The 17,505-nt window shown below is 41.3% G+C and overlaps 1 protein-coding gene across 1 annotated transcript in view; it reads right to left on the reverse strand.

The window, feature by feature from the left end:
- PRKAR2B (protein kinase cAMP-dependent type II regulatory subunit beta) overlaps positions 1-17,505 on the reverse strand; it is an 83,025-nt gene that overhangs the window by 48,312 nt on the left and 17,208 nt on the right. The window contains exon 2 of the mRNA XM_042018351.1: positions 593-628. Coding sequence (XP_041874285.1) covers positions 593-628 — 36 coding nt within the window. The remainder of the gene's footprint in view (positions 1-592; positions 629-17,505) is intronic.

Consider the following 17,505-nt stretch of genomic DNA (forward strand, 5'->3'; position numbering starts at 1 on the left):
TGAGCCCCATGCTTCAAGAGAAAAAAGACCTCAAAAATGAAGCCTAAAGGACATGACACAGCAGAACAATAAGAAAAGCCCAAGAATATTAACTTTTAATGATACATAATTTGGAGGGATCTGTTACATGTGATGGAAATAAGGTAAAGAGTCCTCGGAGCCAGCAAGAACCAAGTTAACTTGAAGAATACACAAACCAGCACCAGTTGAGGCAGATGCACACCCAGCACAACACACCACAACCACGGGAATGATGCTTCCAGACCCAATCTGCTAGCTCTGCACAGCACAACAACACACCATACACACAAACCAGCTTGGGTTTGGAAAACAGTGAGATTTTCAACACACTTGTACATTTCCTCATGCAGGTTTTTAACAAATTCCACAGCAACAAGAAAGGTTCGTGCAAGTTCCGTGACCTGAAACCTTGGCTACATTATTCAGTAAAGCAGGTAACAAATTAGAGGTTAGCCCAAGTCCATCATCATTAAAGAAGTTTGACTAATGTCATATTATGTTCTACATGACAATCACTGTCAGCATAATGTTTCAACTATTACGTAGACAAATGAAACTTCATTCAACTCACCTGATGCACGTCTAGTGAATCGGTTTACCGCTGGAGCTGAAAGAAAATACAACATTTTGATTATTTTTGTAGTAGTTTGACTTGCTTTAAGCATAACAATGTTATACTTCATTCAAAGTGTGACAACTATAAACACCTGATAAGCATTATTTTTGTATCTTTATAGGAACCTGTCACACCATTCGTATACACTTTAACTCTTAAGTAGCTTCACAACAGATAGAACATAGTAACTAAAAAGCTTTCAAGACCATTTTCAGCTTTCTAAGAGTTACTTACTGCTGTTCATGACTGGATGTGAAACATTCAGATCTGCATTTCCATTATTCATTGAGCGCACAGAAATTGGCACCTTGCAAACAATAGTGCAAGCAGGGATTAAAAAAAAAACGTAAAAAAATTTACTTTACTTTTACAAAATATACCTACGGGAAATCTGGAACTAAAGATATTCCTATAGAGAAAGAGATTAATTTGTAATCCCATTAAAAGATCAACTTTTGCTTTGACTAACCTTTAAAACTCCTTGGGTAAGTCAATAACAATGCCAACCCCCACCAAAACCCCAGTGCAAATGTTTTATAGTGCCATCCTGGCACATCTCCAACTGCATGCTGCAAACATTTGTAATCAGACTCCGGTCTTGTTTCCAACTGGGAGAGACTGCAAAATACAACTTAAACCACATGGCTTTGCCTCCATTTCATTTCTAGGTTTACTGGCTTCTTCAAGAGTTACTACAGACAAAATAGATAAATAGTTTTATGTTTTGCCTTCCAAATAGAACCTTCAGCTTTCTCCTAATTAGTAAAAAACACTGGTCTTGAACTCTACTTTCGTGTGATGTATTACCTGCTGGAATAAACAGCAAGAAGAAAATCTGAATGACCTAATTTCAAATGTGGGCAGCAGCTACATTAAAAATGTATGCCCTTACAGTGCTTATTAATATTCAACCTTAAAAACTGCTCTTCATGCTTACACAGAACTGAAAAATGAAAAATATTGAACTTTTTTTTTATCCCACTAAATTTTACATGGGAGTTATGCATCATGTCTTGAACACTTAAGACAAGAGAAAAAAATTGCTGAGAAAAAAGAAGAGACAGTAGCAACAGCCTCAGATGCAAAATGACTTCTTATTCCTTTGGGGACAAAAAACCAGAGCAAAGCTACAATTTCTGAACCACAGTCACAGATGGTTTGTGCAAGCACATACAGGAGTGACAGGTCCAAGTGGCAAAAAAATACACTGGGAAACCTGACTACAGAGGTTTGGAGTGCTAGTCACAAGGAAGGAAACCTCTGGTCAAGAAGCTGTTATGAACCCCAAACATATATATAGATGAGCACAAGAGTAACATAACCAGCAAAGTTATTTTGAAACATGAGTTCTAATTCCCCCCAACAACTTTTCTTTTAAATAAAAAGACAAAAAAATGTAGACATATTTTTTATCAAAGCAGACACCGTATTTTATGCAACCGCCGTTTTGTAACATGGGGGCTGTTTGATTCCTCAAAACTGTTTATTTTGTCACTATTTTTATGGACCAAATTCATTTCAGGACATCAGTCATGACTGTCACCATCAGATGGCTGAGTTGTTTCCTCAAGCAGGTAACTTTGCAGCAGGTCCCAGCAGATGTGCTCATATAAAAAAAAATGGAATCTGACATATTTCTAACAAGAAAGCATAAAACAATGTTTCACTCCCATTCAAAAGCTTTCCCCAAACTCAGGGAGGGCTTTGGCTGTCAGTTCCGTACATAATCTGTAGATATGAAGGTTTAACTCCTCCAGACAGCTAACCTCAGCACATTTAAAAAAAAAAAAAAAAAAAAAAAAGGAACATATAGCACAAAACTAACATAATTTGAAACAAGTTACTGGAATTGTCAAAGAAAAAAGTTTTTTCCAGCTAGATAATTCTAAATTCACTCTTTTATTTGGCTGCAATAAGCTTAACTTATTGTGCAACAGATTTTACAAATTATTTACTGTTAGGAAAAAAAAGAAAAAAATAGCAAGAATGTCAGAACCTTGACCAGCAACTATTTTTGAGCTTATGTGAATAATTAGTGTTTCAGCAGGAACCAGACAAAGCCTTCCTGCCCAGACTGGGATTTCATGGAGGTCATCCAAATATGTTACTGGGAGATGTAAAAGCAGAACCCACAGTTCTTTGTTATGGAGCAAGTTGGACTGCTCTTTCTTTTTCTGGTAGCAAATCACAATATACTTTTGTTGTCCAGAAAGGTGGAAGCATTAGCATACAAGAACGTCTCAAATAATAATCAGGCCTACAGGAATTTAGCTGGTGTTTTCAGCACAAAGTAAATGTGTGGTCGACCAGGTCACTACAATGTCTGGCAGGATAAGAATAGTAATGTGGGCAAAAGAAACTCTAAGATGCATTTTGCTTGAGGCATAAAACAAATACTAAAATATCTTGCAAACATGTCAGGAGCGGAAAGTCTTGGCTCAGAAACAAATGGACAAATCAATGGCAGAAATATTCAATGAGGGATATTAAATGCTCCTCCTGGAGCCACACAGCATCAGGAACAGCAAAGAGATTCCCAGGGAAGAAACACTATTTATTCTGCCTGTGATTATCATCCTCCCTGGATATCTATTTTTAGCCACCATCCTTACTGAGTTTTGAGTTAGGCTGACTCTTAGGTTTGGACTGAGATGACTGTCCTGATTCACACAGCTCAAGTGAAAGTGGTACCCAGAGAGACAGGGATGCCAAGAGACAGTCTTCGCATCCAGGTTGAATTATGAAGGCAGGTTTGAAATCCCACTCACAGGACACAGGAATATTGCACTTAAATCCACAGGTTCAAGCTGCAAGCTACACACACATAGAAGTGGTGCTTAGGCATTGTGATTCCCACCCTGTTGCTTCAGCTGCTCCCCAACACTTTGCTCCCCTCCCAGCCATGTTCACAAGCAGGTTCTCAGGACTCTAAGTGCCTGCCTGCAGGCACAGCAAAAAGCAGCTGGCTCTGTGCTCGGCAGGCTGCCCAAGGACTGCTCCCTACAATGTGAAACCCAGGCAGCCTTGTTGGAGGGTCACTCCATCCCTAATAACATGCTGGATGCAATACTGCTGACGCACACCAGTTCACAGCTCCAGTTTTCCAGCAGGGCTAAATGTCAGAAGGGACTGGGCATGAGGTAATACCTATGTAGCTATTGAAGTTAACTCTACAGCAAAAATATACTTAAAAGTTATAGTGACATTGTGCTGAGGGCTGGTTGCTCAAAATGATTCAATCAAACAACTTGCTAGAAAAAACCACAGTAACTTACAGGAACACACACATCCCCACTAACCTGTGCAAAATGTAGAAGGAACAAAACTCATGGATTGCAAAACCTCACCATTGCAAAAGGCAGGGATTTTTCCCAATAAAAGGTAAACAGATCTGCAGATAGATTCAGAACATGTCCAGTGACATTTAATATTTTTTTGCAGTATCAGAAAGGGTGCTGCACCACAACGAATAATGTACAGCTGTGCACAGAGAATCTTGTTTACAAACATGGTGTCACTCCAATATTGAACATGACTCTTCATGTTCTACTTTGTTTCAACCAAAATCCATTACAAACTTCAGAGGGGGAAATTATCAGGGGGTGGGGTGGGTGTGTGTGAGAGAAATTACAGAGGTCTGTATCCTGATAAAGTTTTGAATAAATTACCATTTGAAAGTGCACAAACTCATGTGACATATTCCAGTAGTTTGATTGTTAGCACTACATAAGAGAGAATTCCACCATCTGTCACTTGTTAGCAACTGAAATTCATGTTTGAAAATCCTTGCTCAGAGAACTGTACAGAAGTACAGCTTCTAAAATGTTTTGGCAATACAGATCAAGCAAATAAACAGAAGTAATTGGTAGATGATCAAGAGCAGCATAACTTTGTAAGCAGAGGAGGAAATGGGAGTCTGTGGGGTGGTTTGCAGAGTAGCAAGACTAAGAAGATAATGCTAAGAAAGGATCCCTACCTTGGCATCCTCTAGATGGTTAACCTGTTCTAATAGCCTGAGCTGTCCCTTTTTGCAAACTCACGTTTTAAATGCTTTTGCTTCAGAAACTGCCAGAGATTCTTGCGCCATTAATGTCACCTAGAATAAGAAGCTAAACACATCACAGACATTAGACATGCAGCCTTCCTAAGAAGTCAGGGATTTAACAAGAGGCTCTGCATATCAGGGGCTGTTGAGGACATGCCTGAGCACTGTGAAACCAGACCTGTAAACTGGTGGTTCCTGCAGGTGTGCAAACCACAGCAAAGACACATCCCCCGGTGTGCTGCAGAGTGCACAGAACCCTGTGTGTTCCCAAGCCAGGGTGAGCACACCCTGCTCCCTGCAGCTGCTCTGGGGGACAGAGGCCAACAAGAGACTGCTCAGTCTCCTGCCACACTTACAGCAACCCAAGGTAATGCTCTTTCAGAGAAAAACACACAGAGCCAAAATGCCTGCTTGGAGTGACAAGGGCTGGCAGGGGATTAGTGATTAATCTTCAGTGTTAGTAAAAATTAGAACACTTTCCACAAGCCTCACTTTCAATCAGCCACTGCAATTTCTTCATATGGCAAAGGACTAAACCCCCTTAAAAAAAAAGAAAAACAAATAAGTTTAAAAATAAACTAAGCTATTACATGTTTTAAACCTTCAAATTTGGCAACCCATAGCCCCCCAAACCCCATTCTTATTTACAAAGCAGGAATACTGCTAATGTAGCTTAATGGATAGACAAAGAGAAACATCCACACCATAGTGTGCCTTCCTTGTGTGGAAAGCACAAACGCCCCAGGCGAGGTTAGGAAACAGTGTCATATCCAAATCATACATTTTTTTCTATCCTATTGAGGGCAAAACTCTTAAAACTCTCAAGGACCTCACTGAGGTCAGTGGGTCAAACTTAGTCCAAATTTGAACAATAGACTGAGAACCTGCTCTGAACACACTGTCTGATTTTATTCCATTTAACTCTAGTGTTTTCAGTAGATTTATTCCTGATTTAACTATGGTCTTTTCACCATATACCTCAAAATCCCAGGCTAAATTTTAACCAATCAGAATCATGGGCAGTATATATTCCACTTTTTCAGTTCCAAGATTACCTATTTCTCAGAGGTCTCAACTTTCAGAAAAACTTTGAATTATGCTTATTGCAATCACATTCCTATATTACGCTAATTAATATTCACTTGTCTTCTTTCATAAACAGATTATTAATTAGAATGACCTAATCAGAACAAGAGCAAAATCAAATCTAAATGAATGCCTCTCTAAAATACATGCTTTAGGCAGACTTACGTTTTTATGTGCCAAATGAAGGAAGTACAGTTAACTCCCCATTACCCAGGACAGTGATAGGCTGGGACACCATGGATAATAACAGTAATTTGGAGCCCCTCTAATTTCCCTCCATCACAGAAAACTTTCACTTTAGTTCAGGATTATTCCAGGTAGAACGATTATTTCAGAGGCTCAGACTAACACAAGATAATACAGTTATGTTAATGTACCTTCACACTGATAAAACCTCACAAAATCTCAAGGAAAGCATGACAAACTCACTGACAGTTTGAAGAAATGACTCTGACAAAGAAGGGAGTTGTCAGGTCTATGGAGAATGGTTCTTTTCTCTGTGAAAGGCTATGACAGCCTTGAGGAATGAGAAGAAGGGATGTGCACAGCAAATACATAGCTATTATTTGGAAGACAAACAAACAGTCCTAGCAATACAGCAGTTAGAGCATAGTTTTCAAAATATTTCTCTTTCAATTTCTGGAAGTTTAACAGCAACAGTAATATTTTAACAATGAAATACATGAGGTATGTTTTATTATTTCCCTCACCAAATAAGTCAGCCTCAGAAGATGATTTTTTTATTAAAAACAAAATTGAAGAAGCACATAAGCTTGGCCTTTACATAAAGAGAAAGGGTAAATCATAGCCACACAGGTACAAGCTGTATGTACCAGTCAGCCAAGGAACCTGACAGGTTAGACAGCAACACTGCCACCAAATTTCCCAATAAACAAATCTCAGTATCTAAAAAATATCTGAAGCCCACTCCAAAACTCTGAATTACCTCTGGGAGGAATACCCACAGTTCCTCAAAGGGCAGGATCTGCACACAGAGGAATCTGGCTCCATCCAAAGAAAGGTGCGTTGCTGGAAGGCATTGCAAGTACACACTTTCAAGGAAGAAAGAGCTCCCTAAGGAGTCGAGACTTCTCTGCAGCTGGCGAGACAGAGTGCACATGGACACGTGCATTCACATACAAAGCAGAATGCAGGCAGTGAGGCATGAAGGCAATGCAGGCTTTCAGTGAATCCTGTAGACTGACTGAGAAGCCAAAGATGAGAGAGAAACAACACTGTAGTGGTAGCATTTATGTGCTACTGGGAGAAAAAGAAAGAATAATTTGGCTGTTGCAAGGAGAGTAGATGTTGGCAAGAAAAAATGGCTTCATCTCATGGGATGCCCTAAAATTTATTTACTTTTTAATTAAAAATGACATCTACAGATTTTATAACCATCTGTACCAAAACAAATACATACATAATTATTGCTGTCTCTGCAGACATCAATACAACTATAAAAGGATTAAAATATACAGGAACCAGAATATCTCAGTATCCCCATTTTTCTTTATATGCAAAATAAACTAAATTTACATGAGATTGTAGTCCTAAAATCCAGTTGGATTTCCAGGCTGCCAGCACATACTGTGGGGTCATGTTGAGTTTCTCATCCACCAAGACTCCAAAGTCTTCCTTCTCAGGGTAGATTTTAATCCATTCTCTGCCCAGCCTGTACTTGTGCTTCGGATTGCCCTGACACAGGCACAGTACCTTGCACTCAGCTGTGTTGAACTTCTTGAGGTTCTCACAGACCCACCTCTCAAACCTGTTAAGGTCCCCCTGGATCCCTTCCCTCCAGCATGACAACACCACACAGCTTGGTGTTGTTGCAAACGTGCCGAGGGTGCACTCGATCCCTGTCACTGGCAAAGGTGTGAAACAGCACCGGCCCCAGACTGACCCCTGAGGAACCCCAGCCCTCACTGCTCTCCTCTTGGACATCGAGCTGTTGGTCACAACTCTTGAGTGCATCCAGCCATTATTATCCAGCCGTTTGTTATCCACTGAGTAGTCAAATCCATGCCTCTCCAGTTTAGAGAGAGACAAGGATGTGATGCAGGACAGTGTCAAATACTTTGCACAAATCTATCCAAAGTTGCTCTTTCTGTATCCACCACTGCTGTAGCCCTGTTGTAGAAGGTCACCAAGTTTGTCAGGAATGATTTGCCCTTAGTGAAGCCATGTGGCTGTCACCAATCACCTCCTTATTTTCCATGTACCTTTGCATAGTTTCCAGGAGGATCTCCTCCATGATCTTGCCAAATACTGAAGTGCAACTGACTGGCCTGTAGTTCCCCAGGTCTTCCTCTTTTTTCCATTTTTAGAAAAGGGGCTTTTGTTTTCCCTTTTCCAGTCAGTGGAAACTTCATTGACTGCCACGAATTCTCAAATACGATGGACAGTGGCCTTGGAGCCCATGGATGCATCTTATCAGGTCCCCTTAACTTGTGCACATTCAGGTTCCTCAGACAATATTGAACCTGACCTCCTACAGTGGGTGGTTCTTCATTCTCCCAGTTCCTTCTGGGACTCAAAGCCTTCTGCATCTTGGGTGCTGTGGCTGGAGCATTTGCCAGCAAAGACTGAGGCAAAAAAATTGATATGTATCTTGTCCTTCTTCATATACAGATAATCAGGTCTCCCATTTCCTTCTGTAGAGGGCCTACATTTTCCCTGGTCTTTCTTCTATCATAAACGTATCTATAGCTGCTTTCCTCGTTGCCCATGACATCTGGCCGGACTTAATTCTTTCAGGGCCTAACCTGATCCCTGGCTGCTCAGATAATCCCTCTGTATTCCTCCCAGGCCACCCATCCTTGCTTCCACCTGTTGTAGGCTTCTTTTTTGTGTTTGAGTTTGTCCAGGGGCTCTTTGTTCATCCATAGAGGCCTCCTAGTGTTTTTACCTGACTTCTTCTTTGTTAGGATACATCACTCCTCAGCTTGGAGGAGATAATTCTTGAATATTAACCACCTTTCTCAGGCTTCTCTTCCCTCCATGGCTACATCCCATGGCCTCTATCAAGCAGATCCCTGAACAGCCCAAAATCTGCTCTGCTGATGCCCAGGGTACTGAGCTTGCTGTGCACCCTAATCACCACTCTGAGGTTATCAAACTCCACCACTTCATGGTTACTGCAGCCCAGGCTGCCGTGGAGCTTAACATTCCCCACCAGATCCTACTTGTTGGTGAGAATAAGGTCCAGCAGAGAACCTCTCCTTGTTGGCTCCTCTATGACTTGGAGGAGTTACCATCAATGCATTCCAGGAATCTCCTGGATTGCTTATGCTCTCTTCTGCTGTCCTTCCAACAGATATCGGGGGGGATGAAGTCCCCCATGAACACCAGCACTTCTGAATGTGAGAATGCCCCTAGAGGAGCTCATGTGCTCCCTGGCCTGGCGGCTGTAGCAGACCCCACTACAATGTCACCTCTCCCTGTCCTCCCTTTAATCCTGACCCACAGGCTCTCAGTTGGCTCCTCTTTCCCTCCAGACTTTGCTCCATGCACTCCAGCTGGTCACTGACATAGAAGGTCACACCCTCCCCTCATCTCTCCTGCCTGTCCTTCCTAAAGAGCTGTGTCCTTCCATTCCAAAACTCCAGTCACAGGAGCCATCCCAGGACATAAATCACAGCCCTGCAGGCGTGCACACGTCCCTGATTCCTCTTGTTTACCCCCCGTGTGCCGTGTGTGCTTGCACAGGGGCAGTGAAGTCAGGTCCCCAATGCAACTCACTGGCTGGAATTATGCTGCAAGTTGTTCATTTAACCTGTCAGAACACAAACCTTTAAAGAGATGGAAAGAAGTCTCTCCTACTTTATCAGTTAGAGAGTTCAGCTCTTACAAATAATTGATGCTGTATATAATTACAAACACTGAAAATAAAAGCATTAAATGCCTGCCTGATATGTTAGACCAATGACCCAACACACTGAAATGGGCTGTCATAGCCCATTACTGGAAATCAAAAACGGATCTTTTCCCACCGAAGCAGTTGGATCAAGATTTTTTTTTTTTTATTTTTATATCTATTCTTTCAGATTAATGTCCCATATTAAAAAAACAAAGGGAAGATGTTGATGAGTTTTTCTATCTGCAGGGGTTTTGGGAGTTCCCCTTCTGTTTTCCTTTTTCTCTTGAGGAATTTTTCCCATATATGTTGCCAGAGTGACAAATTGCTGAGTGCTTGGGAGAAACAAAAGACCTGGCCATGGAGGGAGGGGTCGAACTGGCTACTCTCTTTCACCGGGGCTTGTGGGCTGCCGTTCTTGGTCTGCCATCAAGGTGGAGGGAATTCGTCAGCACTGCAGGCTTCTGCTTTTGGCTGCCTTCTTTCTACCGTGAGTGGAGCCTGCTCACTGGAGTGGCTGCTTGCACTGGGACCCTAACACCCCACCTTACTAAAAAAGAGGGACCTTTTCACCATCTGCTCGGGTGCCTCAGGGCAAATCCTGGGATTCCCAAGCCCGCCTTTCCCAGCCCCGCTGGGAGCCGGGCTGCAGCCACCCTGGCCCCGCCGTTGCTTGGAGTCTTCGCTACTCTGTAGCCCCGCATACCCTGCCTGCCCAGACCTCCGGGGGTTCCCACTGCAGCTGGGGAGCTTGATACATCTCGTCTGCCACCCAGGATTTGTGCTCGTCCCTGCCGTTCCAGCCTGCTGTTCCCAAGGGTCTGGCAGACACCGGGATCGGCTGCCCAGGGGTTTGTGAAGCTCCTTTGTCCCATCCCTTCCCGGGATCCCGGGCCGCCAGTGCCGCGTGCTCCCCGAGCTCGCTCCGGAGCGCCCCCTGCAGCCGCGGGGGAACCATCGCACCTGCCCTGCTCACCGGGAGCCGCCAGCGCCCCTGCCGGCTGCGAGCGGAACTGCACCCGAGGGGAAAGGGCCTGACAGCCGAGAAGGCTGCGACTGGGTTTGTGGTTCTGTTTGCTGGTACTGCCATAGTTATTGCTGTTTGCTTGCCTTGTTATACCTCTATATATATATATATATACACACACATATTAGTAAATAACCGTTATTTCTATTCCTCATATCTTTGCCTGAAAGCCCCTTAATTTCAAAATTATAATAATTCAGAGGGAAGGGGGCTGCATTTTTCATTTCAAGGGGGGTTCCTGCCTTCCTTGGCAGACACCTGTCTTTCAAACCAAGACACTATCTTAAATGTGCATCCTGTTACTTAGCATGTTTGCCCTTAGAAATTCATCCTCGATATTTCTTGTGACCAGTATGTTTGGTTATTATCTCATTAAAAGTAATCAGTGATCTAGTTAAGAGGAAAAAAATAAATATAAAATTTACAGCAGTATTTCTAATCTTCTGTTATACCAGAGGGTAAAAAAGTTAATTTGTGTTAGAATTTGTCTAGGTACAAGCTGAAGATGTGTACCTGTGTGGAAATCCTGGCTTGGAGTACTTGCTGCCCTCAACCCCAGATTACTCAGGATACGTGACAAAAAGTAGTAGTGTGGATGAGAGAAGAATTCTACCCACCACAGACAATACCTTTTGAAAGCAAAACTGAGCCTAAAAATACAAACGGAATAAATGTAGGAGGGAGATCAGCCTTCCTAGGCCATACCCTTTAAACACAGATTTTGAAGGAAACATTAAGATTCTAAGATTTTAGTTAAAGATAAGTTTTGCTAGAATTAGTTAGAGGAAGTAGGTCCACCTGAGACTAATTAAGAGTTAATAAGAGTTAAGTTAGAAACATGCTTTTAAGTTGCAGATAATTAACCGTCTTTCTATATTTGCTTAACTGTGTTTAAAATGAGAACCAGGAAACATTGATAGATAGATCTAAAGAAATCTGAAACAATTGCTAATTTTTCCTATCTAGATACTATTCAGAAGTCATAAGGAAGAAACTGGATGTTCCCCAAGAGGCCATTTGTATTGTCAAAACCCAGAGAGGTGGAAAGTTCAAGTGAGGAAGAGTATTATTTCTTCAAGACCACTCCTCAATTAATAATGACCACCGACCCAATTTAAAAACTATACTACACATGCTTAATGACATTAAAGCTAATTTCCATACGAAGCAGAGAATAGGAGGGGTCACTGTTATAAATATGTATTTGTATTTTGGATATTCATAACTTTTGTGGATAAATAGACTCTGTAACCGTCCATACTTCGACACTGCGTATTAGGAAGCTTTTACATCTCCCAGTAACATCTAGGCAGCTGTCTGGTGCCAATAAACATGCACTTTCTAACTTTAAACTGTTAGAGAGGTTTTGTCCGTCTCAGTTGGATATCAATACTAGATCGATGTTCAGATTTTGGTAAATCACCCTCAGCTACAAAGACCCAATACTTCCCACAGAGGCAAGACCCAAGACCTGCAGCCCTGCTTCAGCTGGTCACCATCTACCGATTCTGTTTTATACAATTTGCTGAACTGCCTATTTCTGCCTCAGCAGAGTGGGTTGGAGTTTTTTCGTTTGTTAGGTTGGGGTTTTTTTAACATGATCACTACACCCAACATCACTTGCAGTAACATCCTTCTTTGCTAAGTTATTACCATCTCCAAGGTAATATAATATAATATATAATAATATAATGCTATACCCAGAGCATACTTTACAATTGCTACCAAAAATCTGACATAAAATGTCAGTAATGCTTACCTTCTTACCATCTCTAAATGGCTTCTTTTCACTTGAAATTTCATAAGCTATTTTAAGAATATTGTGGTTATTTGCTTTTTAACACTGCTGCATAGGCATTTAGATCCGTTTCACGTTCTTTTCTGCTTTCTAATTTTGCTGCCTGGAACTGACATATACTAATGTATGCATGTTCCCTATCAAAACAGGAGAAAAACTGGTCATTCTGCCAAAGCTCTACTAGCAATGCCCAAATCAGCTGGGATCCTGTAAATCATGATCCTGTAAAACATGATTGCTTCAGGTTCACCATCTCATAAAATAAAAAAACTGTACCTGTCCTTGAACCAATATTTCTGTCAAACTGAAAACTAGAGCACTGAAGATTTTACATGAATGACCAGTTCTCCTGATTTCCTTCCCTTATTAGATAACAGTGCTTTAGGTCCTTTTGGGGGGGGGGGGGGAGGGGGGGGGGAGGGAGGAAGGTGTTGGTTTGTTTGATTGGTTTATTTTTTGCAAAATTTTGGCCTATGACTTTTGTCTCTTGACAGTACCTTCAAGATATATTTATTACAAAGGAATAACATTGCAATCTCACTGATGGAAGTGGGCTGGAGAAGATGTCAGTATTCTTCTCTGAGGGAGTGCACCTTTATGTAGAGTTTATAATTATCTCATCTATTTTATATCATTTGATAATGGTGAACATAACTTCTTTCTCCCATACACATTTATACTACCCATGTTTAATCTAAAGCCTCAAACCTTTTAAGACTCAGGCTTTCCTACTATGTTTCATGTTTTTGTCACTTTGCTATTAGGTTATTACAACAAATCCTACATGGGCAAACACCATTAAAACTTTTTGAAGCAAAGATTTTATACAGAGACACTGCTTGGTTCCTAGGACTACTTTGGCAGAAATGCGTGGTACAAAATACCTTGATGAAGAAGTATATGAATATGTATAACTTGCAATCTGCATTGCCTGCTTATTCACTTCCTGGTGAAATGTAAGATTTTGGACTTGATGCATATTTTAAAGTTTGCATATTTTAAGAACGTTACGTACTTAAAGGGAGTTTCTCTTGCATTCATGATAATTTGTTCTCAGCTATTCAGATCTAAAATAGACAATTTTGTTCGCTTTCAGATTATGAGGCAAAGCACATTTTCCACACTTGGTTTTAGAGACAGGCTGAGCGAAGTACCTCATTAGAAAGCACAGTGACTATAAAGGAAAAAAAATTTTAAAGCCCAAACCCCAAGTGTTACTGCTTGAATATAATGAGAAGAATAGAATTGAGACAGTTACAGGAAAAAAAAATTGAAAAAAAAAAGCCCAACCAAACAAAATAAATATAAGCATCTAACTAGAAAAGTCATGACCAAAAAGAGAAGCTCTTAAGGAATAGTCTGTCCTCACTCCTACCACATAAAAGAAGCTTGTGGGTGATACTGATGGCAGGATAGTTCTTCCTTGACTCCAGCACACTGACTAATGAAACACCTAACAGTCCACAGGCAAAGCCTATCGCCCGTTTCCTAGTCAGACGTCCCACTGGTTAAACAACAAATAACATAATTCCCACATTAAACAAACTGTTCAATGTCTGGTAGACAACAAAACCAGTTAGTGAAATGACAAAATGAACAAGTCCCAGTGTCCTTCCACCAGCTAGGAACACATCTACTGAAATCACTTAACTTGGTGGCTGACGCCTTCCCTAAGCTGAGACCTCACAGGTCTGAGTGTGGCTTCTGAGAACAGGTTTGGGATACTTCTGGGTTTTGTTCTTCTGTTTCTATTTAATGCCTGTACTCTTAGGCTGCAGACCTGGGCAACACCAGCAACAAAAGCCTAGACTAAAAAAACTAGCATAGAGATCTGAGACCTTGAGTTAAAGGTAGAAGAGAGGAGGGAAGATAAAAGACAAAATCCAAAATATTTCACTGTTCCCTTCCCACATACATGCAATGCTAAATTCCTGCAAGCAGCTGTTGGGGATTGTTTTGTTATTAAGCTGTTGGCCAAAGCACCCTTCGCGATTTGGCCTTTGCAGTTCTCAGGGGCAAGTGAATGAAGCATGGCTGGTGCTGGCAGCTGCACTCACTTCAACACAGGCCTTGGAGACCATGGCAATACCTGCTCTCATCTACTCTTGTGAACACGTAGGAAAACATGAGTCCAAGGAGAAGGTGAGACACAGATTCAGCTTGAATAATACAAGCATCTACCTCCCTTTCCAACAACTAGAACTACTATCCACATCCACAAGACCACTGATGATGACCTAACTACAGAGACCCCAGGTGTGATTCAGGCTGACCTTCATGAATGTCTGTATGAGCCATGGAAGGGCATAGAGAAATCCACCAAAGAATGCCTGGTGACAGTGACACCTAAGTGACTCCACAAATCTTCACAGGCTTAATCTTGAGTTAGCTGCATGCTGACCTGTTGACGTTGCTTCAGCAGCAATGCAATCAGGTGCTGCTGAAGACATGTGAGATCTGCCAGGGCAACTGAAGGACTGCAAATAACAACAAAAAATCCTTCAACAATGAGCTACTGTGACTCACAATAAAATATTGTTCTCTCTATTGATAAAGAACAACACAAAGGCACCACATCGACATATCATCCTGTCAACAATGAACTGAGGATCTTACAAATGGCACCTCCAAAACTGAACAGCTGGCTGTTGTTTTCCCCTGAACTGGGCAGGTAAAGAATAGTGGCAGTTGGGGATAACTACTTGCGAAGTGACCAGGCAGGACATAGACCCATTGCCTTGTGATGGCAACAACTGAACAAATGGCAGAGCATGAACCTCACCTCCATGATCACACCTTCCTGATCCTGAAACTCCCCCGTGAATGGCTAGGCCTCAGTTCTCAAACATGGTACCCCACTGTCGCTTGCTCTCTTCTCACAAATGTAGGCACGCAGAACACATTGCAACTCACAGCACAATGTGCTGCACAGCCCAGTTTCTGTTCTGTACTCAATCATGATACAGCTGTGCTGGCTCTTATATGACAACGATCAAACAAACACTCAAGCTGCTGCATGTGACTGTCGCAATGCCAAGAGGCAAACAGCAACTAATTTAGTGCATATATGGTCTACTGCCTTCGTTTAGCATCATTTTCCAGGTGTACACTCATATCAAACTGTTTTTCTCTTCCACAGTAACAACACAGAACATCCCCAGAACATTCAGACTACAGAGAATCAGGTGCCTAGCTTGGTGAGGAGATTTTTGTGCCCCAAAGGTAAAATCTGTGTATAATCATGCCAAATATTGCCAGCTGAGCCCCTTTATGTACCTCGCCTTTATTCTTAAATGGCTTTTTACCTGTGCCCCAATTATAGAATCTTTGAGGCCAAATAACTCATTTTTTCAAGCGAATGGAGAGGCCAAAGAGATCCCACAGCTGAACAGGGACAGATTATGGACAGATTAATATGACATGTCTTTTCTGTCCTCAATGAATCGACTCATACAAGTGAGCTGAGGAGTGCCAAAGGAAGCTGCAGACACCAATTTATTTCACTACTTTCTGCTGTGTTAATGTGAAACAGAGAGTACTGGCAGCATCTGAACAACATTCCCTGAGAAAAGGGGTGGTCAAAGTACAGATACAAAGATCCACCTTTTACAATTTATTTTCTTGATACTGCAGTAGCATTAAAAGCACTCTACAATGTCAAACTAAATCCCATTATGTCTTTCAGCTCCATTACTTGTGGATCACATTCAGAAATGTCTAGTAATGACAAGTAGTGGATTTTTCAGCACTTCTCCATTTTACTCAATAGTTTGGGTAGCACTTGAAAAGTTGCATCTGTTGTAAGTAAACTTCAGACTCACAGTCACTTTCACACCCATTTTGTTCTTTCCCTGGCTAGGAATGCTTGAGAACATTGTCCTGGCTTCCTTCAGTAACTATCTGTGAGATTCCTACCAGGGGCCAACTTTCTATGACTCCTCACAGCAAAACTCTCCAGCAGGCTGATTAATCATCAGGCAATGAAATAATTCTTGGCATAAAATAATGGTCTTCCAACAGAGGGCTTTAAAAAACAAACAAACAAAAAACAAACCAAAACCAAACAAAACCTACTTTTCTCCCATTTTGAATTCCATAGCAAAATTACATATGACAGTGACACCATTACCTGAAATACAGCTAAAACCAACCACAGCAAATGTCACGGGTCATGACCCAAAGACCCCTTCCCTCTAGGCCCATCCAAGAAGTCCAACACACACATTTTCACATTGTCTATTTACACTTGCCTACCTGGGAAGATGATCCAAGATTTTTTTTCTGGATATTAGGAATACACAGAGCCAGAATAAAGGCAGACTAGCAGATGCAGAAGATCTGGAATCTTGCTCAGACTCTCTGCTTTGGGAAATGGCAGAAATGCTTTAATCTGTGTCTGACAAAGTGCTACTTGTCCTGACAGTCTTCCCCCAACCTACACTGCCTTTCAAGAAATTCTATTTCTTTTAGAGCAAGTAAACAGAAAATGTCCAGACTGCATTAAAAAGGGAAAACAAAAATCTAAAGGATGAGCCTGCCTGACTGGGTACATGGCAGACTAACAACCCACACCTCTGAAAAAAAAATGCCCTACTTTCCAGGCTATGCCATATTCCAAGGACAAGCACTAAAAATTCTTCTCTTGAAGCCAAGACAATGTGCAAACAGGCATGCTAAAAATCAGACTGGCCTAGTGATCCGGATATTCAATTGTCCACAAAGATAGGCTAGAGTTTCTTTTTTAACTTACTGGAACATGCATGCTTTACATTAAACCCTCAGCGGAAAAGAAACCCAATCCATTTTTGTAAATTAAATTGGAATTTTCTAACATTTTTGCCTTACTTTCTCAAAAAAAGAAAAACAAAACAAAACCCACACAGACTGCTTTAGGAAGTTTCTGAAATTAAAGGACACTCAATTCACAAACCAGGATAAATATTACTTTTCACTTACATTCTCAGCATTCACATTAGGTTACTACAAGAGAAGATGAGGAGTTTAAAATTATTTTGGGCAAGAAAAAGATAATTAATTCTACTTTTTGTCCTAATAG

The sequence above is a fragment of the Corvus kubaryi genome, unplaced genomic scaffold (assembly GCF_017639235.1).
Source record: "Corvus kubaryi isolate FWS band 111438036 unplaced genomic scaffold, C.kubaryi_AGA036_p1.0 137, whole genome shotgun sequence".
Lineage (NCBI taxonomy): Eukaryota > Metazoa > Chordata > Aves > Passeriformes > Corvidae > Corvus > Corvus kubaryi.